Below are 20,239 nucleotides of genomic sequence, written 5' to 3'. Positions count from 1 at the left end.
TTTGTTGCCTCCCTGGTGCCAGGGTCAAGGATGTCACTGAGCGGCTGCAGGGCATTCTGGAGGGGGAGGGTGAACAGCCAGAGGTCGTGGTCCACATTGGTACCAACGACATAGGTAAAAAGAGGGATGAGGTCCTGCAGCAAGAATTTAGGGAGCTAGGGGCAAGATTAAGGAGCAGGACCTCGAAGGTTGTAATCTCTGGATTACTCCCGGTGCCACGTGCTAGTGAGTATAGGAATAGGAGGATAGAACAGATGAATGCGTGGCTAAAGGGATGGTGCAGGAGGGAGGGCTTTAGTTTCCTGGATCACTGGGTCTGCTTCTGGGACAGGTGGGACTTGTACAAGTCGGACGGTCTACACCTGAACCAGAGGGAGACCAATATCCTTGCGGGGAGGTTTGCTAGCACTGCTGGGGGGGGTTTAAACTAGTTCGGCAGGGGGATGGGATACAGAGTGGAGCTATAGTAGGGGGTGATGTACAGCCAAATAAGGAGGAAAAAACAAGTCAGCAGGGAAGGCAGAGCAAAGATGTGAAGGCAAAAGGGAATATGGCAGGGCTGGAAGGCATTTATTTTAATGCAAGGAGTCTTGCAAATAAGGTGGATGAACTGAAGTTGTTGTTGAACACATGGGAGTACGATATTGTTGCTATCACGGAGACATGGTTGAGGGAGGGTCAGGACTGGCAGCTAAATATTCCGGGGTATAGAATCTTCAGGCAAGACAGAGGGGGGTGTAAAAGGGGAGGGGGTGTTGCAATATTAATTAAGGAGTCTATTACTGCTGTAAGGAGGGATGATATATTAGCGGGTTCCTCTAATGAGGCCATATGGGTAGAACTTAAAAACAAAAAGGGGTCAAGCACCTTGCTGGGAGTGTACTATAGGCCCCCAAACAGTCAGGGGGAGATAGAGGAACAGATATGCAGGCAGATATCAGAAAAGTGTGAAAATAATAGGGTAGTAATAGTGGGGGATTTCAACTTCCCCAATATAAATTGGGATAGTCAGAGTGTGAAAGGCTTGGAGGGAGCAGAATTCTTAAAGTGCATCCAGGAAAGCTTTTTGAGCCAACATGTAGAAAGTCCTACAAGAGAGGGGGCGGTACTGGACCTAATTCTAGGGAATGTAGCCGGGCAGGTGGTGGAAGTGTCTGTAGGAGAGCATTTTGGCGATAGTGACCACAATTCGGTGAGATTTAAGGTGGTCATGGAAAAAGACAAAGACGGCCCGGAAATCAGGGTTCTAAATTGGGGGAAGGCCGATTTTAATAAGATAAGACAGGATCTGGCAAAAGTGGACTGGGAGCAGCTACTTATAGGAAAATCCACATCAAAACAGTGGGAGGCTTTCAGAAGGGAAATAGAGAGAGTACAACACCAACATGTTCCTGTAAAGGTCAAGGGTGGGACCAACAAGCAAAGGGAACCTTGGATGACAAAGGATATACAAAAATGCATTAGGAAAAAAAGGGGGGCTTTTGGCAGTTACAAAAGACAAAAGACGGTGGAAGCCCTAGAGGAGTATAAGAGGTGCAGGGGCATACTTAAAAAGGAAATTAGGAGGGCGAGGAGGGGCCATGAAATAACACTGGCGAGCAAAATAAAGGAAAATCCTAAGATGTTTTATAAGTATATTAAGGGCAAGAGGATAACCAGGGAAAGGGTAGGGCCCATTAGGGACCAAAGTGGCAAGCTGTGTGTAGAGCCAGATGAAGTAGGTGGGGTTTTAAATGAATTTTTTGCCTCAGTGTTCACTATGGAGAAAGACGATGTAGACATAGAAGTCGGGCAAGGGGACTGTGACATACTTGAACATATTAGCATCGAGAGGGAGGAGGTACTAGCGGTTTTAGCAGGCCAAAAAGTGGATAAATCCCCAGGCCCGGACGAGATGTATCCCAGGCTGTTGTGTGAGGCAAAGGAGGAGATTGCAGGGGCTCTGACACAAATTTTCAGAACCTCTCTGGCCACAGGGGATGTACCAGAGGACTGGAGAACAGCTAACGTAGTACCATTATTCAAGAAGGGTAGCAGGGATAAACCAGGGAATTACAGGCCAGTGAGCCTAACATCTGTGGTAGGGAAATTATTGGAAAAAATTCTGAGGGACAAAATTAGTCTCCACTTGGAGAGGCAAGGATTAATCGGGGATAGTCAGCATGGCTTTGTCAAGGGTAAATCATGTCTGACCAATCTGATTGAATTTTTCGAGGGGGTGACTAGGTGTGTGGATGAGGGAAATGCTGTGGATGTGGTTTACATGGACTTCAGTAAAGCTTTTGACAAGGTCCCGCATAGGAGACTGGTCAAGAAGGTAAGAGCCCATGGGATCCAGGGGGCCTTGGCGCGTTGGATCCTAAACTGGCTGAGTGGCAGGAGGCAGAGGGTGATGGTCGAAGGTTGCTTTTGTGACTGGAAGCCTGTGTCCAGTGGGGTACCTCAGGGATCGGTGCTGGGTCCCTTGCTGTTTGTGATCTACATTAATGATTTGGATGAGAATGTAAAGGGTATGATCAGTAAGTTCGCGGATGACACGAAAATTGGTGGGGTGGTAAATTGCGAGGAGGAAAGCCTCAGGCTACAGGACGATATTAACGGGTTGGTCAGATGGGCGGAAAAGTGGCAAATGGAATTTAACCCGGAAAAGTGCGAGGTGATGCATTTTGGACGGACAAATAAGGCAAGGGAATACACAATGAGTGGTAGGACCCTAGGAAGTACAGAGGGTCAGAGGGACCTTGGTGTACATGTACATAGATCCCTGAAGGCAGCGGAACAGGTAGATAAGGTGGTTAAAAAGGCTTATGGGATACTTGCCTTCATTAGCAGAGGCATAGAATATAAGAGCAGGGAGGTTATGATGGAGCTGTACAAAACGCTGGTGAGGCCACAGCTGGAGTACTGTGTGCAGTTCTGGTCGCCTCACTATAGGAAGGATGTGATTGCTTTGGAGAGGGTGCAGAGAAGATTCACCAGGATGTTACCTGGGATGGAGCGCCTCAGCTATGAAGAAAGACTCAACAGGCTGGGGTTGTTTTCCTTGGAGCAAAGGAGGCTGAGGGGGGACCTGATTGAGGTGTACAAAATGATGAGGGGCATAGATAGGGTAGATAAAGAGGAACTTTTCCCCTTAGTAGGGGGGTCAATAACAAGGGGGCACAGATTCAGGGTAAGGGGCAGGAGATTTAGGGGGGATTTGAGGAGGAACTTTTTCACCCAGAGGGTGGTTGGAAGCTGGAACTCACTGCCTGAAAGGGTGGTAGAGGCAGGAACCCTCACAACATTCAAGAAGCATTTGGATGAGCACTTGAAATGCCATTGCATACAAGGCTATGGACCAAATGCTGGAAAATGGGATTAGACTGGACAGGGAGGGATGGGCGGCGCAGACACGATGGGCCGAAGGGCCTCTTTCTGTGCTGTAAAACTCTATGACTCTATGACTCTATGACTTCATGGGGTCCAGAGTCAATGTTGAGGACTCCCAGGGCCACTCCTTCCCGACTGTACACCACTGTGCCGCCACCCCTGGTGGGTCTGTCCTGCCGGTGGGACAGGACATACCCAGGGATGGGGATGGAGGAGTTTGGGACATTGCCGAAAGGTATGATTCTATGAGTATGACTATGTCAGGCTTTTGCTTGACTCGTCTGTGGGACAGCTCTCCCAATTTTGGCACAAGTCCCCAGATGTTGGTGAGGAGGACTTTGCAGGGTTGACTGGGCTGGGGCTGCCTTTTTCCTGTCTGAAGCCAGTGCCTAGGTCGATGCCGGGTGGTCCGTCCGGTTTTGTTCTTATTATTGCTTTTCGTAGCGGTTTGTTACAACTGAGTGACTTGCTAGACCATTTCAGAGGGCAGTTAAGAGTCAGTCACATATAGGCCAGACCAGGTAACAACGGCAGATTTCCTTCCCTAAAGGACATCAGTGAACCAGATGGGTTTTACGACAATCCGGTAGTTTTATAGTCACCATTACTGATGCTAGCCTTTCATTCCAGATTTATTTAAACCACTTGCCTGGATGAGTGCAGCTCCAACAACACTCAAGAAATTCGACAGCAACCGAGACAAAGCAGCCCACTTGATTGGCACCCCATCCACCCCCTTAAACATCCACTCCCTCCACCAGCGGCGTACCATGGCTGCAGTGTGTACCATCTACAAGATGCACTGCAGCAACTCGACAAGGCTTCTTCGGCAGCACCTCCCAAACCCGCGACCTCTTCCACTTAGAAGGACAAGGGCAGCAGGTGCATGGGAACACCACCACCTACAAGTTCCCCTCCAAGTCACACACCATCCTGACTTGGAAATATATCGCCGATCCTTCATTGTCGCTGGGTCAAAATCCTAGAACTCCCTCCCTAACAGCACTGTGGGAGCACCTTCACCACACGGACTGCAGCGGTTCAAGAAGGCGGCTCACCACCACCTTCTCAAGGGCAACTAGGGATGGGCAATAAATGTTGGCCTTGCCAGCGACACCCACATCCCATGAATGAATATTAAAAAAATGAATTTAAATTCCCCAGCTAAAATCTCCGCATTATTATTCCAGGCCTCTGGATTACTAGTCCAGTAACATAACCACTATGCTACCGCTTCCACCACTCCCTCAGTACTGCCCCTCCGACAGTGCGGCGCTCCCTCAGTACTGCCCCTCCGACAGTGCGGCGCTCCCTCAGTACTGCCCCTCCGACAGTGCGGCACTCCCACAGTACTGCCCCTGCGACAGTGCGGCGCCCCCTCAGTACTGCCCCTCCGACAGTGCAGCACTCCCTCAGTACTGCCCCTCTGACAGTGCAGCACTCCCTCAGTACTGCCCCTCCGACAGTGCGGCGCTCCCTCAGTACTGCCCCTCCGACAGTGCGGCGCTCCCTCAGTACTGCCCCTCCGACAGTGCGGCACTCCCACAGTACTGCCCCTCCGACAGTGCGGCGCCCCCTCAGTACTGCCCCTCCGACAGTGCAGCACTCCCTCAGTACTGCCCCTCCGACAGTGCAGCACTCCCTCAGTACTGCCCCTCCGACAGTGCAGCACTCCATCAGTACTGCCCCTCCGACAGTGCGGCGCTCCCTCAGTACTGCCCCTCCGACAGTGCGGCGCTCCCTCAGTACTGCCCCTCCGACAGTGCGGCACTCCCACAGTACTGCCCCTGCGACAGTGCGGCGCCCCCTCAGTACTGCCCCTCCGACAGTGCAGCACTCCCTCAGTACTGCCCCTCCGACAGTGCAGCACTCCCTCAGTACTGCCCCTCCGACAGTGCGGCGCTCCCTCAGTACTGCCCCTCCGACAGTGCGGCGCTCCCTCAGTACTGTCCCTCCGACAGTGCAGCACTCCCTCAGTACTGCCACTCCGACAGTGCAGCGCTCCCTCAGTACTGCCCCTCCGACAGTGCGGCGCTCCCTCAGTACTGCCCCTCCGACAGTGCGGCGCTCCCTCAGTACTGCCCCTCCGACAGTGTGGCGCTCCCTCAGTACTGTCCCTCCGACAGTGCGGCGCTCCCTCAGTACTGCCCCTCCGACAGTGCGGCGCTCCCTCGGCACTGCCCCTCCGACAGTGCAGCGCTCCCTCAGTACTGCCCTGCACACTGCAGCACTCCCTCAGTACTGCCCCTCCGACAGTGCGGCGCTCCCTCAGTACTGCCCCTCCGACAGTGCGGCGCTCCCTCAGTACTGTCCCTCCGACAGTGCGGCGCTCCCTCAGTACTGCCCCTCCGACAGTGCGGCGCTCCCTCGGCACTGCCCCTCCGACAGTGCGGCGCTCCCTCAGTACTGCCCTGCACACTGCAGCACTCCCTCAGTACTGCCCCTCCGACAGTGCGGCGCTCCCTCAGTACTGCCCCTCCGACAGTGCGGCGCTCCCTCAGTACTGCCCCTCCGACAGTGCGGCGCTCCCTCAGTACTGCCCCTCCGACAGTGCGGTGCTCCCTCAGTACTGCCCCTCCGGCAGTGCAGCACTCCCTCAGTACTACCCCTGACAGTACAGCACTCCCTCAGTACTGCCGCTCCGACAGTGCAGCGCTCCCTCAGTACTGCCCTGCACACTGCAGCACTCCCTCAGTACTGCCCCTCCGACAGTGCGGCGCTCACTCAGCACTGCCCCTCCGACAGTGCGGCGCTCCCTCAGTACTGCCCCTCCGACAGTGCGGCGCTCCCTCAGTACTGCCCCTCCGACAGTGCGGCGCTCGCTCAGTACTGCCCCTCCGACAGTGCTGCACTCCCTCAGTACTGCCCCTCCGACAGTGCGGCGCTCCCTCAGTACTGCCCCTCCGACAGTGCGGCGCTCCCTCGGCACTGCCCCTCCGACAGTGCTGCACTCCCTCAGTACTGCCCCTCCGACAGTGTGGCTCTCCCTCAGTACTGTCCCTCCGACAGTGCGGTGCTCCCTCAGTACTGGGAGGCGCGGGAGTTCTGGGGGGACAACTTTCTGACTCCGAGGTGAGAGTGAATGTGTTGAATGAGCCCCATCGAAGTACAAGCTGCATTGGTTTCAGCAGTGTATATAGATGTGTGTAGGATGCTGGGTATGTTCAGGATATCAATACCATAAATACTCTGTATATATGCCTTGTGCTATCAATCTGTCCTCATTGCCCACACTCCTAACTCGGCTATGTTGCTGTTACAGGTGCTCCGGAGGGTCCATCCAGGTTGGCGTGTTACAGACAGCTGAGTGGGGAAAAAGAGCCGTTAATCTGCAGCTGGACTGCAGGGAAGGAGTTGGCGCAGTACAGACTGTGCTACTGGTTAGTGATTCACGGGTTAGCCATGCATAGGCTGAGCACAGGTCCGAGGGTCAGTGTCAGAGCCGAGAGACGCTGAGCTCAGTCACAAAGTACAAAGGGGCGAATTCCCCACCATGAGTTGCACCACTGTTACTCCAATGGACAGGCATTTACACAAGGGTTTCCTGAGTTAGCTCATTTGCATAGCCTTTGGAGTAGGGATTGGTGTAAATCTGGTGTAAAATGGGTGCAATTTACTGGAATGCCCCCTTTAAAAAGACAAATCCTGGCTGAAACTTTCAGCAGAGGGCAGGGGGACGGGGGCATGGGGGGGACGGAGGCATAGGGACATGGGAGAGTATGGGGGGGACGGGGGCACTGCTCAAACTCTCGGACTCTTCAGCTCAGGGTTTCCTCATGGGCACCTTGTAATCCCAACTCAGTTTACGCCGAGTGTAAACCCAGGAAACTCCCAACTGCTCATTATTATATATGTAAATGAGGACCCTCACAGGTGGTTCAGAAAGCGGGAGGAGCCCGGGGAAAGTGGGAGGGGCCGGGGAAAGCAGGTGGGGCTGGGGAAAGTGGGCGGGGCCAGGGAAAGCGGGCGGGGCCGGGGAAAGCGGGCGGGGCCAGGGGAAGTGGGAGGAGCCCAGGGAAAGTGGGCGGGGCCGGGGTAAGCAGGCAGGGCCAGGGAAAGTGGGAGGAGCCTGGATAAAGTGGGCGGGGCTGGGGAAAGCGGGAGGTGCCATGGGAAAGTGGGCGGGGCTGGTTAAAGTGGGCGGGGCGGGGAAAGTGGGAGGGGCTGGGGAAAGTGGGCGGGGCCGGGGAAAGTGGGAGGAGCCTGGGGAAAGCGGGAGGGGCTGCGGAATGTGGGAGGAGCCTGGGGAAAGTTGGAGGAGCCCGGGGAAAGCGGGAGGAGCCCGGGGAAAGCAGGAGGAGCCCAGGGAAAGTGGGAGGAGCCCGGGGAAAGCGGGAGGAGCCCAGGGAAAGTGGGAGGAGCCCGGGGAAAGCAGGAGGAGCCCAGGGAAAGTGGGAGGAGCCCGGGGAAAGCGGGAGAAGCCCAGGGAAAGTGGGAGGAGCCCGGGGAATGCGGGAGGAGCCCGGGGAAAGTGGGCGGGGCCGGGGAAAGCTGGCGGGGCTGGGGAAAGTGGGAGAAGCCGGGGAAAGTGGGCGGGGCCAGGGAAAGTGGGAGGGGCCGGGAAAGCGGGAGGAGCCTGGGGAATGTGGGTGGAGCCAGGGAAAGTGGGTGGGGCTGGTGAAAGCAGGAGGAGCCTGGTGGAAATGGGAGGAGCCCGGGGAAAGTGGGAGGGGCCCGGGGATAGTGGGCGGGGCCGGGGAAAGTGGGAGGAGCCCAGGGAACATGTGAGGAGCCCCAGAAAGTGGGAGGAGTCCGGGGAAAGCGGGAGGAGCCCGAGGAAAGCGGGTGGGCCGGGGAAAGTGGGCGGGGCCGGTGAAAGTGGGAGGAGCCCAGGGAAAGTGGGCGTGGTCAGGGAAAGCGCTCCGCTTCTGCCCAATTTTCCTGCTGGAGAGAATTTCCTGTGCCATTTCTGCATCACTAATGTGCTGAAAGCGGTGAGGAAATTCTCTCCTAAGTGTCTTGTGATTGAGAAATGATCTCACTTAAACCCAATAATGATTTCCCTCCGGCTGATCCCTCACTCAGTTAATGGGTGTGACCCGGAGTGGAATGCCGCTGGTTCCATCCCTGCTCTGTGCTGAGGGTCACTGCCCGGGATTATCCTGACCCATGAGGTAAAGTACAGGCTGGGCGGTGATGCCTTCTCTAATTGAATATCCTGCTGACACACCAGTCATTCCCGTGCAGTTTTCCTGATCGCCTGTAGATTGGTGGAAAGCTCAGAGAAAGGGGCAAATGTTTCCGCCGATCTTACACTGAAGTTTCCAGGGTCGATGGAGGAACCATCATTAGTGACCAATAGCTAATAAGACTCTCGGGTGCCTCATTTTGATTTATTTTTTCCTTTTTCATAAGATTGTGTTTCTCTCATTTCCTGTTTCCAGTTGCGACACGTGCAAGATTTGCAGGTGCTTTGCGGCAGGGAATAAAAGCCAGTATAACGTGGTCCGCGACGACCTGTATTTCGAAAAGAACCTCACCTTCTGGGTGGAAGCGACAGTCGGGGACAGGACACTGAAATCGGAAAAGTTCTACGTTGTGCCAAAGACTTCGAGTGAGTTGGACTCTTGCTGTGCAAGGTCATGGTAGTCAGGCGGTGCTGCAGAATGCTTGGCTGATCCTGAGGTCTCCAGCCTCGGCACTTGGCTGTGTTATTCTTCACATCTTTCACTGTTTGTGAACCAGTTCTGCCTCATTGCAGACTGTTGCTGCAGCTGATTATGGGCAATATCTGTGATTAGAGGGATTGACTACCAGCCAAGGGTAAATCAAGATGTATCTGTTCGGAAGTTGTAGTGATGGGGGAGGGGGTAGTTTGGGAGGGTGGGAGGAGGGGGGAGGAGGAGGAGCGGGAGGAGGGGAGAGTTTGGGATGTTACATTGTTATATAGTATCACATCGTTAAATGGAACTACTTTGGTATGGAACTACATTGGTATGGTGTAGTTATATTGCTATGTGGCACACTGTGCACGGGCAGTGCACAGTGCAGCGTCGGACATCTTGTATCACTCCGCACCATGCGGCAGCACAGAAACAAAGGCAAGAATACAGCTAAGTAAAAAGCACGAACCAAAATGAACTAACAGTGTCTGTAATATATATAGTACTAGCAGGGGGTGCCCGGCATTGCCAGGGCAATTTTGGGCCGCGCGGTCTCCCTGCCCGTGTCTGTCCCCCCTCTCTCTCCCTCTTCCCCGCTCCTTGTGCTGTCCACTCCCTCGCTCCCTCCCCTCTCCCTGCCTAGCGCCTGAGACCCGGTGCCGTTGTGATAGCGGCCGTGCGGGGCCTAGCGCTTGAGGCGCGGCCGGGCTGTCGGGCCGAGACGGACCCGAGCTGAGCTCCCCCGCGGATCGCGTGGCTGACGGCCGGCCGCTGCCACTCCCCCGACCGCTGTGTGTGTCGGGCCGAGCGGTTGCGAGGCACGGCCCGAGTGAGCCCAACTTACCTGCCGCTCCGGTGGGGCGGGATCGGGAGCCGCAATGTGGGGGTTTCTTTTGCTGCTGCTGTCCCTGTGGGGATGGAAAAAATGGCGGCGAAGTTTAGGGAGACTGGAGGATTAGGACCCGCCCGTGACACACTGATTGGTCAACCATCAGGTGAGTGAACTGTAGGATTGGTCAAGCAGCACGTCACTCAACGCTAATGAGAGGTAGGATTGGTCAACCGCTAATGAGTGGATTTTTGAGGATTTTTGAACATTTTTTGTATACTGTCCAAACAATTTTTGTCTGACGAAAAAGTAAATACGCCTACAAGAGTCCCCTAATGATAAGGTTTCTTTCGATATAACATACGTGTAGGCACGCTCTATAACTTTTGATTGTATAGCCGGACAGACAGACAGAGAGACAGACAGAGAGACAGACAGAGACATACCGGTTTATATATATAGATAAGAACACAAGGAGACACAACATGGTGGCAGCGGTATAAGTGAGTACAAATTCTGCTATACGAACTACGAATAAGACGAAAAGTGATTTTATGAGCTGATTGTGAGTGCTGGTGTCTGCGGTGATTGAAAGTGAAACTAAAATGACGGCTGCCGCTGCACTGACTGTGCAATTGCAACCCCTCATGAACTGGGAAGCCGACGATATAGTAGAAGCATTCCGCAAGTTCAAGCAGAAATGTGAGCTTACATTCAAAAGCTTCCTGAAGGGTACTACCAACGAGGAAAAGGTTAGTTACATTCTGTTGTGGACAGGAGAAAAAGGCCTAGATTTGTATAATAGCTGGAGTTTGACTGAAGAGGAAAAGGAAAACCGAGCGACAATTTTTGATAAATTCAGCAACCATCTAGAGCCTAAATCCAATCACCGTATACACAGATACAAATTCCAGAGTCTAAGACAGGAACCCGGTGCAATGGCTGACAATTTCCTGACAAGGCTGAGAAATGAAGCCAGCAAGTCTAAATTTAAGGAAATGGAGGAAAGGCTTGTGGACCAGCTAATATGGGGGTCAGCGCATGTAGAGGTACAAAAAGCCCTGATAGGAAAAGAAAAGCTCGGAATAACAGAGGCTATAGATACTGCGAGAGCTCATGAAGCCATGAAGCAGCAAATGAAAATGCTGATTTCTCAAACGGCTGACATGCGGACGGCTTCTGAGACGGACAACAGAGTGGATGCAGTGAGAGAAAAGTACAACACACAAAGACATGCACATGACAATGGGGGAAACATGTGCAGAAATTGTGGAAGACCGCACGATTACACAGACAAGAGGAAATGTCCAGCATATGGAACAAGCTGCAATGCATGTGGCAAACTAAACCACTGGGAAAAGATGTGTAGAACGAAGAAAGGAGGAACATACATCAAAAACAAAGGCGGACAGCAGAACCAGAGAAAGAAACACAATATACATGCCATGGATGAGCAAGATGATGATGATGATCACGACAATGCACTAAACATCGAAACCATAAAGATACAGCTTCACGAGATGTCCAGAGCGGAAAATACTCCAAGGAGAGAATTGCACACCATCATCCAAATCAGAAAAAAGGTCAACGGTCGGCCCACAACCATCAACTTAAAGTTGAAGCTGGACACAGGGGCTCAGAGCAACATTCTCCCATTGAGACTGTACCAGCAGATCTTTCCCGAAAACCTGAGAGAAGACGGCTACCCAAAAAGCGGTTGTTTAAAGGCAAGTAATGTCATGCTGACAGCATACGGGGGGGAGTGAGATTAAACAACTCGGAATAACCTTTATCAAAGGGACACATAAAAGAAAGAACATCAACTGCATGTTCTATGTCACCGACACTGAGGGGCCAGCGATCCTGGGATTAAACAGCTGCGAGAAGTTGAGATTGATCTCAGTGCATCACGAGCTGACGGAAACGCCACTGAAGATAGACAGCAACACCCCATTGGAGAACAGCCCACAAATCAAGAGTAAAAAAGACTTGATAGACATGTATCCGGAATGTTTCGATGATACAGTGGGATGTTTCGGAGATTTCCAATACCACATCACCATCGATCCAGAGGTAAAGCCCGTTATCCATGCTCCACGAAAAGTACCCATCGAGCTGAAGACAAAGCTTGAAAGAGAGCTAAAGGAGATGGAAGAAAAGGGAGTGATCGTAAAGGTCACTGAACCCACAGACTGGGTAAACTCAATTGTGGTACGAGAAAAGCCAAACGGGCGTCTCAGAATATGTTTGGACCCCAAAGATCTAAACCAGGCGATAAAGAGGGGCCACTATCCCACCCCAACGCTAGAGGAGATTACGCCATCACTGGCAGGAGCCAAGGTTTTCTCAAAACTAGATGCCAGAAATGGATATTGGAACGTGAAGTTGGATGAGGAATCAACAACACTGACAACATTCAACACACCATTTGGGCGTTACAAATTCCTGCGGCTACCATTCGGGCTAAAGGTCAGTCAAGATATCTTTCAACAGAAAATAGACGAGACATACAGAGGCTGTGAAGGAGCTATAGGAATAGCTGATGATATTCAGATCTATGGAGCAGATGAAAGAGACCATGACATGCACCTACATGAGGCCATGGAGAGTACCAGGAAGGCTGGCATCAAGTTAAATGCAGATAAGTGCATAGTTAAAGTCAAGGAATGCCAATCCTTCGGTATGATTTATACACCAGAGGGAGTCAAGCCAAATCCAGAGAAGATTGCGGCGATTGCTGAAATGAAACCACCCAAAGACAAGAAAGAGCTGAGGAGTTACCTCGGCTTGGTCCAATACATGAGTTCTTTCATCCCACACATGTCGGAACATACAACAAATCTCAGAGAGCTATTGAAAGAAGACGCCGAATACCAGTGGTCTGAATCACACGAAAGGAATTTCAAACAACTTAAAGAACTGCTGTGCAAAGAAACAAGTCTGTCATATTATGACAGAAGAAAACCAGTCACTCTGCAAGTAGACGCTTCTACCAGAGGACTACGGGCAGCTCTGGTGCTGGAAGGGAAGCCGATAGCTTTCGCATCAAAGGCCTTGACGTCAGCCGAGACGAGATACACCAACATAGAAAGAGAACTATTAGCAGTAGTGTACGGATGCGAGAAATTCCATACATACCTATATGGCAGGCGATTTACAATAGAGAGTGACCATCGTCCACTAGAACAGATCTATAAGAAGAATCTGTGCAAAGCGCCTGCAAGACTGCAAAGACTGCTTCTAAGGATCCAAAGCTATGACTTCACGCTTAAATATAAGCCAGGAAAGGAAATGGTGCTAGCAGATGCGTTGTCTCGATTGTCACCATATGAGAAACACGAGGTGAAGGGCCTAACAGTAAAAATCCACCACCTAGTGAATGTTACCCCTACAAAGCTCAGTCAAATCAGAGATGAGACTAGCAAAGATGAGGAGTTGCAACTACTCACACAACAAGTAATACAGGGGTGGCCGGAGAGAATCCAGCAGGTACAGGCGACAATTCGTCAATACTGGACGATTAAAGACGATATTGCAGTAGAAGACGGTATTCTCCTTGCTGGATCGAGGATCATCGTGCCAAAGACGATGCAGACACAACTTCTCCATCTCATACATGAAGGTCACATGGGAATGGCGAAATGCAAGCTGAGAGCCAGATCAGCTGTATACTGGATAGGCATGTACAAAAATATCGAACAGATGGTCTCTGCATGTGGTATGTGCCAGAAATACAGAAATGCACAACAGAAAGAGGAGATGATACCTAGCGAAATACCATCAAGACCATGGCACACTGTTGGGGCAGATCTCTTCATGTGCAATCAAGAATGGTATCTCATAGTGGCAGATTACTATTCCAAGTTTCCTTTTGTGAGAAGGATGAAAGACTTGAGAGCCACAACTACCACCAGGATTGCAAAGAGCTTGTTTGCTGAACAAGGAATCCCGGAAAAGGTAATCTGTGACAATGGAACCCAGCTCACATCGAGTGAATTCAGAGCTCTGGCAGAAAAGTATGGATTCAAAATAGTAACCTCATCCCCACATTTCCCAAGGGGACACGGGTTCATCGAAAGACAGATCCAGACTGTCAAGAGAACTCTCATCAAAAGTAGTGAGATGGGGGAAGACCAAGACCTTGCCCTCCTATCACTCAGATCAACACCACTGAAAGCAGACATGAAATCACCTGCGGAATTGCTGAATGGGAGGAAGTTTAAGACTACACTACCAGCAAAAATACATCCTCCCCAGGACCAGGAGGACTTCAGACAAAAGCTGGCAGAAGTACAAATCGTAGGAAGCAAACATTACGATAAACATGCAAAGACGCTACCAGAATTGCTGAATGGACAATCCAGTGCATGTGCAAGACCCGGTGTTGAAAACCTGGAATCCAGCCAAGGTCATTGGAAAAGCTGATACTCCAAGATCCTACTTCGTAGAGACTGAACCTGGTAACCAATACAGACAGAACAGACTCCACATCAGACCTTCACCTGAACTGGATAAGCAGCAGACAACATCAGCAACATTGACAACACCAGCTACCACAAGCAGCACAACACCAGAAACAAGCGCTACAAATCAAACAACCACGAGCATGCACACTCCAACTCCAAAGGCGACAGTAACAACAACAACGAGAGCGGAGCACACCAAAACACCGCAGAGAGGAATGGTCACCACCAAATCCACAAGATGGAGGGACAACATTCAACCACCTGAGCGATATCGCGAATAAAAAAAAAACTCACGATTCGTTGTAGTTGATAATAATAGTTTAGATATAATATTTGTTCATTTAAATTGTTAAATTTCATGTTTTCGTTTTTTGAGAAAGAGGGATGTTACATTGTTATAGTATCACATCGTTAAATGGAACTACTTTGGTATGGAACTACTTTGGTATGGTGTAGTTATATTGCTATGTGGCACACTGTGCACGGGCAGTGCACAGTGCAGCGTCGGACATCTTGTATCACTCCGCACCATGCGGCAGCACTGTAACAAAAGCAAGAATACAGCTTAGTAAAAGCACTAACTAAAATGAACTAACAGTGTCTGTAATATATATAGTAATAAGAACACAAGGAGACACAACAGGGAGGATGGGAGTAGGGGGGAGGAGGGGGGAGTTTGGGAGGGTGGGAGGAGGGGGGAGGGGGGGGAGTTAACGCCCAGAATCTGCTGAACGTGGGGATAGAATCTCTGCCACACTTCCCCAAATTGCCGCCAGAATTTCGGCAGATGATTGGCACGAGTGGCCATCTCTCCAGGGTTCACGCCGATCAGCGCCCGAGCTACAGCGGGTGATATGGAGAGACCTGTGGGCAGTACGGGCGCGCAGGGTGATGTCGTTTGTATCTCTCACCAACAATGAACCTGATCTGAAGCAGTCATTGGGTGAAACCCCTTTGTTAACAAGGGTTGTCCTTGGGGATCAGTGAGGGTCCCGGGGGGCCAGTGAGGCTCCCGGGGGTCAATGAAGGTCCTGGGAGGTCAGTGAGGCTCCCAGGGGTCAGTGAGAGTCCCGAGGGATCAGTGAGGGGGCCCAAGGGGTCAATGAGGGTCTGGGGGGTCAGTGAAGATCTGGGGGGGTCTGTGAGGGTCCCGGGGAGTCGGTGAGGGCTCGAGGGGGTCAGTGAGGGTCTGAGGGGTCAGTGGGGATTCTGGGGAGTCGGTGAAGTTTGGGGGGGACAGTGAGGGGCCAAGGGGGGTCAGTGAGGGTCTGGGGGGTCAGTGGGTGTCCCTGGGGGGTCAGTGAGGGTCCCAGGGGGTCAGTGAGGGTCCCAGGGGGTCAGTGAGGGTCTGGGGGGGTCAGTGCGGGTCCTGGTGGCTCAGTGAGAGTCCCAGGGGGGTCAATGAGGGTTTGGGGGGTCAGTGAGGCTCCTGGGGGTCACTGAGGGTCTGGGGGGTTCAGTAAGGGTCTTGGGGGTCAGTCGGGGGTCCTTGGGGGTCAGCGGGGGTCCTTGGGGGTCAGTGAGGGTCCCAGGGGGTCAGGGAGGGTCCCAGGAGGTCAGGGATGGTCCCGGGGGGTCAGTGAGGGACTGGGGGGGGGTCAGTGAGGGTCGCAGGGGGTCAGGGAGGGTCCCAGGGGGTCAGGGATGGTCCCGGGTGGCCAGTGAGGGTCTGGGGGCGGTGGTCAGGGAGGGTCCCAGGGGGTCAGGGAGGGTCCCAGGGAGTCAGTGAGGGACTGGGGGGGTCAGTGAGGGTCTGGGGGTGGGGGCGGTCAGTGAGGGTCTGGGATCTGTAACTCCTTCTTGTCAGGCGCTTTCTCATTGGTCAATTACTATTCTGATGCTCAAGGGATCTGAACACGAACCGTCGACTGTTGTAAGAGGCACGGCAAACCTCTGTGAGGTTCCTGCCAAATTAAAAAAATTGACATAAATTGAATAGCAGTGAGGATTGAGCCTCATCGCAGCAGCTCCAGCTCCAGCTCCCAAACTCCGACCACAGCAAAGTAATGAACCGAGGTAGCTCAGAACAAGACCAGGGACTGCATCGTAAAGAATCAAAGTTAATTCTCCGTTGTAACACTGTCACTCTTATTTTAGTCAAGTTCAAAGCGTCGCTGAACAAAGAGATTACGCTGGAAAGGTCCGCAGGACAGCTCACGCTCACCTGGAAGAAGCCAGAAGTGAAAGAGATTCACAATGAAATTTGGTATCGCAGAGCAGGGTCCAGGACGTGGAACCAGGTAAAAGGACACAACCGGCTCCTAAACTTTCTAACACAAAGCAGACTTTCTCTGACCAGCCTCCCAACACCAGTTTACCAATCAGCATGATGCAATTTCTGGATAAATTTTGTTCATCAAACTGAGAGATATCTGGGCGAGTGACAACCTGTGTCCCATCAAACACTCCCAGGGCAGGTACAGCACGGGTTAGTTACAGAGTAAAGCTCCTTCTACACTGTCCCATCAAACACTCCCAGGGCAGGTACAGCACGGGTTAGTTACAGAGTAAAGCTCCTTCTACACTGTCCCATCAAACACTCCCAGGGCAGGTACAGCACCGGTTAGATACAGAGTAAAGCTCCTTCTACACTGTCCCATCAAATACTCCCAGGGCAGGTACAGCACGGGTTAGATACAGAGTAAAGCTCCCTCTACACTGACCATGTCCTGCTCTATTCATCCTATCGTCTCCCTGAAGGGGATTAACAACTTGTGCAGAAATCAGGATAATATTGTAGGGTGGGTCCGACCCTAGGGAGGAACTGGACTTAACTGTCCACCCATTTCATATTGGATCCTTACAGCTCACAGCGACACTCACCATCTCAGCCTGGGTTGGATCCAATCTTAGGTCCCAGCACTCGCCATTATTAATTAATTAAAAATTCAGCACTTTGTGGAGTAAAAGAGCTAAGATGCTGTAGGTGTTCCATAAATTTCAGGTCGCTTTGTGCTAATTTGCCGTTAGCCTCCCTTTGATCTTAATACCGATCGTGAAGTTGCTGGATTGATGAGATCAATACAAATTATTCCCAGGAAGGGGAGCGGGACGGGCCTCCCCGGATCCCCCTCAGACTCGGACTCACCACCCACCCCACCCCCAAACTGCCTCCCCAAAGAAAATACTAGCCTTTCTGTCTCTTTTTCACTCTCGCTTAATCCACCCTCTTTCTTTACCGCTTTTATTTCATTCTAGTTTGATACTAAATCACCCAATATCCTCCCTTGTCCTTTCCTCTGTCTTTTTCCATGACATTCCTTAAATCCAAGATGCGACATTCGCCTCTCTCTGACATTCCGACACTGACATCACTCCGACACTGACATCACGCTGACACTGACATCACTCTGACAATGACATCACTCTGACAATGACATCACTCCGACACTGATATCACTCCGACACTGACATCACTCCGACAATGACATCACTCTGACAATGACATCACTCCGACACTGACATCACTCCGACACTGACATCACTCCGACAATGACATCGCTCCGACACTGACATCACTCTGACACTGACATCACTACGACACTGACATCACTCCGACAATGACATCGCTCCGACACTGACATTACTCCGACACTGACATCGCTCCGACACTGACATCACTCCGACACTGACATCGCTCCGACACTGACATCACTCCGACACTGACATCACTCCGACTCTGACATCACTCCGACACTGACATCGCTCTGACACTGACATCACTCCGACACTGACATCACTCTGACACTGACATCACTCCGACAATGACATCGCTCCGAAACTGACATCACTCCGACAATGACATCACTCCGACACTGACTTGGCTCCAACACTGACATCACTCCGACATGGACATCACTCCGACACTGTCATCACTCCGACACTGACATCACTCCGACACTGATATCACTCCGACACTGACATCACTCCGACACTGACATCACTCCGACACTGACTTCACTCCGACACTGACATCACTCCGACACTGACATCACTCCGACACTGACTTCGCTCCGACACTGACATCGCTCCGACACTGACATCACTCCGATAATGACATCACTCCGACACTGACATCACTCCGACACTGACATCACTCCGACACTGACATCACTCCGACACTGACATCAATCCGACACTGACTTCGCTCCGACACTGACTTCACTCCGACACTGACATCACTCAGACACTGACATCACTCCGAAACTGACATAACGCTGACAATGACATCACTGCGACACTGACATCACTCCGACACTGACTTCGCTCCGACACTGACTTCGCTCCGACACTGACATCACTCCGACACTGACATCACTCTGAAACTGACATCACTCCGACAATGACATCGCTCCGACACTGACATCACTCCGACACTGACATCACTCCGACAATTACATTACTCCGACACTGACATCACTCCGACACTGACATCACTCCGACACTGATATCACTCCGACACTGACATCACTCCGACAATGACATCACTCCGACACTGACATCATTCCAACAATGACATCACTCCGACACTGACATCGCTCCAACACTGACATCACTCTGACACTGACATCACTCCGACACTGATATCACTCTGACACTGACATCGCTCCGACACTGACATCGCTCCGACACTGACATCACTCCGACACTGACATCACTCCGACACTGACATCGCTCCGACACTGACATCACACCGACACTGACATCACTCCGACACTGACATCACTCCGACACTGACATCACTCCGACACTGTCATCACTCCAACACTGACATCACTCCGACACTGACATCGCTCCGACACTGACATCCCTCCGACACTGACATCACTCCGACACTGACATCACTCCGACACTGACATCACTCCGACAATGACATCACTCTGAAACTGACATCACTCCGACACTGACATCACTCCGACACTGACATCACTCCGACACTGACATCACTCCGACACTGACATCGCCCCGAAACTGACATCACTCCGACACTGACATCAATCCGACAATGACATCACTCTGAAACTGACATCACTCCGACACTGACATCACTCCGACACTGACATCACTCCGACACTGACATCACTCCGACACTGACATCGCCCCGAAACTGACATCGCTCCGACACTGACTTCACTCCGACAACGACATTACTCCGACACTGACATCGCTCCGACACTGACATCACTCCGACACTGACATCACTCTGATAATGACATTGCTCCGACACTGACATCACTCTGACACTGACATCGCTCCGACACTGACATCACTCCGACACTGACATCGCTCCGACACTGACATCTCTCCGACAATGACATCACTCCGACAATGACATCACTCCGACACTGACATCACTCCGACAATGACATCACTCCGACACTGACATCACTCCGACACTGACATCACTCCGACAATGGCATCACTCCGACAATGACATCACTCCGACACTGACATCACTCCGACAATGACATCGCTCCGACAATGACATCACTCTGACAATGACATCGCTACGACACTGACATCACTCCGACACTGACATCACTCCGACACTGACATCACTCCGAAACTGACATCGCTCCGACACTGACATCGCTCCGACACTGACATCACTCCGACACTGACATCGCTCCGACACTGACATCCCTCCGACACTGACATCACTCCGACACTGACATCACACCGACAATGACATCACTCTGAAACTGACATCACTCCGACACTGACATCACTCCGACACTGACATCACTCCGACACTGACATCACTCCGACACTGACATCGCCCCGAAACTGACATCGCACCGACACTGACTTCACTCCGACAACGACATTACTCCGACACTGACATCGCTCTGACACTGACATCACTCCGACACTGACATCACTCTGATAATGACATTGCTCCGACACTGACATCACTCTGACACTGACATCGCTCCGACACTGACATCACTCCGACACTGACATCGCTC

General features: G+C 51.9%; 1 protein-coding gene across 1 annotated transcript in view; it reads left to right on the top strand.

Annotated features, from left to right (window-relative positions):
• Positions 1 to 20,239, top strand: part of LOC147107936 (interleukin-12 receptor subunit beta-1-like) — a 182,232-nt gene that overhangs the window by 8,752 nt on the left and 153,241 nt on the right. Inside the window, exons 3-5 of the mRNA XM_086005973.1 lie at positions 6,635 to 6,752; positions 8,757 to 8,926; positions 16,368 to 16,510. Coding sequence (XP_085862099.1) covers positions 6,635 to 6,752; positions 8,757 to 8,926; positions 16,368 to 16,510 — 431 coding nt within the window. The remainder of the gene's footprint in view (positions 1 to 6,634; positions 6,753 to 8,756; positions 8,927 to 16,367; positions 16,511 to 20,239) is intronic.

This window comes from Somniosus microcephalus, chromosome 13, assembly GCF_052327205.1.
Source record: "Somniosus microcephalus isolate GS21.2 chromosome 13, FLI_Smic_1.0, whole genome shotgun sequence".
Lineage (NCBI taxonomy): Eukaryota > Metazoa > Chordata > Chondrichthyes > Squaliformes > Somniosidae > Somniosus > Somniosus microcephalus.
This window is presented reverse-complemented; position numbering and strand designations above follow the sequence as displayed.